Here is a 4,805-nt window from a genome sequence, read left to right on the forward strand (position 1 = left end):
TTTTCTTTTTTTTTATTCTGGGCCAGCTTTAGCTCTGAGGCCTCGCTGCTGAAAACATGGATACAATGTTTCGGTCCGGCTGGGTTTCAGTCCGGCTGTTTTCTGGGGGTTTGTTTACCTTCTTATTTGCAACATAGTATATAGTTGCTTAGAGTTGCAGATGAGAGGCTGGCAAGTGAGGCAGGGAACATTGGAGTCTGCAGCAAGCAAGCCTCGTGCTCGCTTCAGTGCCTGGCTGCCGGCCGACATCTTGGCTGACAGTTAATTTGCATATACTCACTGATTAGCCAATGAAAAGGGTAGCGGTCGTACACCAATTACCATGTTTCTCTTTTATTAGTGTAGATGTTGTAAACATATCTTATTAAGTTTATATCTATTACTGCACTTATTTTGTCAATGATGCCAGTGATCTTTTGTGTATAACCTATAACAATTGAAAGTGACATAAGTCAGATATAAATGACTATGAATATTCTTCTCTTACAGTTATTTTTAACAACATATTAGGAAGGAAAAGAAGGTGAAATCAGCTTTGGAAAACTTCACAAGTCGAAAAATAGATGTCTGATCCCAGAAATTTATATGTTCTTGATAAAATTGGACTTATAATCCATATTCACTTATTTATTCAATAAATATATATCGGGCATTTGCTATGTACCAGGCACTGGTCAAGGCACTAGGAAAAAGCAGTGAATAAAGCAGTCTTAGATTCCTATCCTCCTGAGGCTTACTCAAAAGTGTTTAAGAAAATAGTTTGTCTTTAGAGGCAGCATGACATAGAAGGAAAAGGCCATGACTCCAAGTAGTAATGAGTTCTGATTCCAAATCCAGACTCTGCCAACTACTATTCATATGAACCTTAAGCAAGTTATCTCACCTCTTAGAACCTCAGTTTCCATACCTGTGAAATGGGATGATTCCATCTTTCCAGGGCTGTCGTGAAAATTCAGTAAGTTGGGGTGAGTATAGCTAGTACCTGAGCATGGTACTTGGCACTTTGAAGACACTCAGGAAAGCCAGGTCTTTCTTGGATCAAGGAAGAAGGCACACATTCTAGAAATATATTCATGGATTTCTTCTTCAACAATGATGTTTTCCACATAGTCTCATCACCAACTTTACAAATCCCCAGTGCATCTGATGAACCTTTCTCGTCAACCTGGCTGCCTCCAAATCTGTAAAGGTGACAGGGTTTCACACTTCACTTTCTCACTGTCAGACTCACTGCATGTTGTGAAAGAGCGCCACCTAAAGGTCCTTATGAGACACCTTCATATGCACTAAACCTCCTTTCCTTGGTTATAAAAGACTTTTTGGTGAGCAGTGCTCTTAAATAATCATCACTGTTGTGCCAGTATCTATGGCCCCGTAATAAAAGGTACACAAGCACAGGAGGAACCCAAATGATTTATCAAGTCATCTACATCTGGTCCTAAAAAAAGCCTTCTTTTTTTCTTTTTTAGATATTGTAATCTAAATCATTTTAATGCCCGGAACATCAGTGGAAGTCATCTTGAAGAAACACTTCTCCTCCATGAAAAGTCTCTGAAATTTTATGGGAGTACACGGGAATTTTCTTCCAGTATTGATCTCTGGGAGACAGCCCTATGAAACTATATTTGACTCCACCTGTCTTATGAGCAAAGTATTCATTGTTTTCCTCAGCTGAACACTTTATGCATTTTAGTTTGAGCTGATATGTATGGAATGCCTTTATGAATACTATTTGTGTACATTTACAAAGACTAATTATGACTCTAATAAATTAGTATGATTTTGCATTCATATGCTATCCATTAGAATACAGTAATTTCAAAGTCTAAGTGAATACAACAACAAAATGACAGTTTCCCATACATCATAATATTTCACAACTTTTTACAATGGTTCAGCCATTAAAAGCAACATATGTGGTATTTTTTGGAGTTTAGTAAATGTGCCATTAAAATCAAAATAACAGTATGTTAGTTATATTCTTCCTTTTAATATATTTATTGAGCATTTATTATATGCCAGGCATTGTGATTGTATACTATGTCTGAGCAAATACTAAATCTACATGTGATTTGACTATAGTGGATCTTGATGTTACACTATCAAGATGTGAACTAAGGAAATTTTCTCAGAATTGAAATGCAATGTTACTAAAATAAAGAATTTTAACAAAAAGCAGATACCCACATGCTGAAGAAGTTATAAAATAAATGTAAGTGGTACAAATACTGAGCTTAAAGGAAAGAAAAAAATTAAGGAAGGTTAAATGAGTGCTGAGAGGAGAGCAACAGGTCAAATCAAATAGAGATGCTTACAGGGTCCCCTAACCCAAATGACATCTTTGAGTCACCATTGCTACCAATTCAAACACATTCAGAAAAATGTCTTCCAAAAGAGATTTTTCTTATATAGGCAAAAATATGTGAAAACTCGTTTTCTAAAAAAGTAAATAAAACTACCACGCCATATCTTCGTAGCAGTGCATGTCCAATTTTGATTGAAGACCACCTGCTTAAGGAGAACCTTCTGGCCCCTACCACAGACTGCCTTAACCCCAATCTTTTTCCAAGAATCAGTGGTTTAAACAAACACACCTGAATTATTTGTTAAGTTCCCCAAAGCTTGAGTAAGCACCACTGCCTTTCAGGACAGTTCATGTTGGATAGGTTAGGCGGGTTTATCAGCCGATTGCAAATGATTCTGCAATTAAGCACCCTCCCTTGTGTATACCTAAATTATCTTAGATCTGTAGAACAAAAAATTTATTCATCTTGATTAGGAATGATATGCATTTTTTATTGCAAAAGAGCAGCTGTAAAGCACCAGGTGTTTCTCTTACTCAAAGAATATTTTGTTCGTTGGCTTGTTTTAGGGACAAGTGGAAAAAAAAACAAAAAAAAAAAACACCTAGCTCTTACGGACATCAATTCTTGCCCTATAATTTCTTCCAGTCATCTTCTAGCATTTGTTCTCTGACAAAACAGTGAGGCCAACCCCTGATAGGCCATAGACGCTTTCTTTGTTACAGAGGGTTAAATGCCAAGTTTGCAACTTGAGTTTAATGAACACCCAAAAGATCAAGACAACTTTACTAGTAAACACCTCACCTTAGTACACGTGAGAAGCTCGAACAGTCTCTCTCATCATTAGAAAAAGGGTCTTATTTTGTTATTTGTTCCCCCAAAATGTGCCTTCCTCTCTTAATTTCTACATCATGACAGAAAAAAAAAGTGCTCATTCTGCTTTCACTCGTCTTTTGAGATGAAAAAAGATCTACAGAATTATAAAGTGGACCCAAAGCAAACACCCAAAGAGCTTAGAATTCTCACATTGAGGTTGACACTCGTGATTAGCGAAATTGCAGTAACTACACATGCTTCCATTCGGAACGGGATGCATCCAAACAGCAGTTTCTCCTCTAGTGCCTAGCAACATTATCATTGAGCACCTGGAATAGTTTAGGCATTAAGTGTAATTGGTTTTGCTTTACATAAATCTGTAGCTTTGTAAATAAGCCGAGCATTTCAGCTTCTCTATAACACCAATTAACTTAAAGGGATGCGTTGTTTGCAGAAGCCTGCTGGGTCTGTACTGTACTTCCCTGGTAATATGATCAGTGGCGGGCAAGGTTCTGTGTCCCTGTAGTGTTCCATTTACTCCCAGGCACTCGGTGCCAAGGGTCTGCACCCAGACACTCATTTGCTCTATTTTTCACTTGGAAAAGATTGGGGAAATGAAGCCTTCCCTAATAAGCGCCTTCTGTGCTCTATTTCTGTCCATGGCCGAGACCTGAAAGGCAGGGGATTTGGGATCGTTGTCTGTGACCTGCAGAGCACAGGTCTGACCCCATCTGCTTCTGACAGGGACATCTCTCTCCTCTTTTTTTCTTGTAACACTGCAGTCCAATGCAGCCAGAAGTCCCTATATTGAGCCTGTACACAAAATTAAGAAAACCATTTCTTATTATATGAAAATGCTTTCATCAGAGTTATTTTTTTTTTTTTTTGAAAAGCACTCGGAAATACACTTCTAGAAATTGGTAAATCTCTCCAAGCTCTTGGATATTTCCCCTTGCTATCTCTTTACTTGGCTTAATCCCTTATCTCTCATATCCCCTTCAGGTAATCTTGATTTATAGCATTCATTCCTCCCTGACCAACCTCTAATTCTCTTGGTTTCTGAAAGTGTTTTATTGACTATCAGATTAATGGTATCACCAAAAAAAAACAAACACAAAAAAACAGCTCATGATTCCCAAAAGTTTCCTGTTAATATTGTGTGATTCACAAATTGAAGGAAGGAGAATTACCCCTTCTGAAAACAGTCAAGTTTCCTTGTTCTATGAGAACAGAACTTTAGCGTTATTACTTGAACCAGTCCAGCAATGAGCAGTTTTCAAAGATTATATGAGCACTATGGACAAAGTAAATATTTTGACCAAGAGTCTGGCTACCAAATCCAGGGGCTAGCCCTTTCTACATAATTACTTCTAGTACAGCTATTGTCTATAATCTACACTAATAAAAGAGAAACATGGTAATTGGCGTACGACCGCTACCCTTTTCATTGGCTAATCAGTGAGTGTATGCAAATTAACTGTCAGCCAAGATGGCGGCCGGCAGCCAGGCACTGAAGCGAGCACGAGGCTTGCTTGCTGCAGACTCCAACGTTCCCCGCCACACTTGCCGGCCTCTCATCTGCAACTCTAAGCAACTATATACTATGTTGCAAATAAGAAGGTAAACAAAACCCCAGAAAACAGCCGGACTGAAACCCAGCCGGACCGAAACATTGTATCCATGTTT

The 4,805-nt window shown here is 38.3% G+C and overlaps 1 protein-coding gene across 1 annotated transcript in view; it reads left to right on the forward strand.

Moving 5' to 3' along the window:
- Positions 1 to 1,630, forward strand: part of SLC15A5 (solute carrier family 15, member 5) — an 80,754-nt gene extending 79,124 nt beyond the window's left edge. The window contains exon 9 of the mRNA XM_005866772.2: positions 1,470 to 1,630. Coding sequence (XP_005866834.1) covers positions 1,470 to 1,617 — 148 coding nt within the window. The 3' untranslated portion in view covers positions 1,618 to 1,630. The remainder of the gene's footprint in view (positions 1 to 1,469) is intronic.
- Positions 1,631 to 4,805: the final 3,175 nt, after the last annotated feature.

This window comes from Myotis brandtii, unplaced genomic scaffold (genome assembly GCF_000412655.1).
Source record: "Myotis brandtii unplaced genomic scaffold, ASM41265v1 scaffold237, whole genome shotgun sequence".
In the NCBI taxonomy this organism is placed as follows: Eukaryota; Metazoa; Chordata; class Mammalia; order Chiroptera; family Vespertilionidae; genus Myotis; species Myotis brandtii.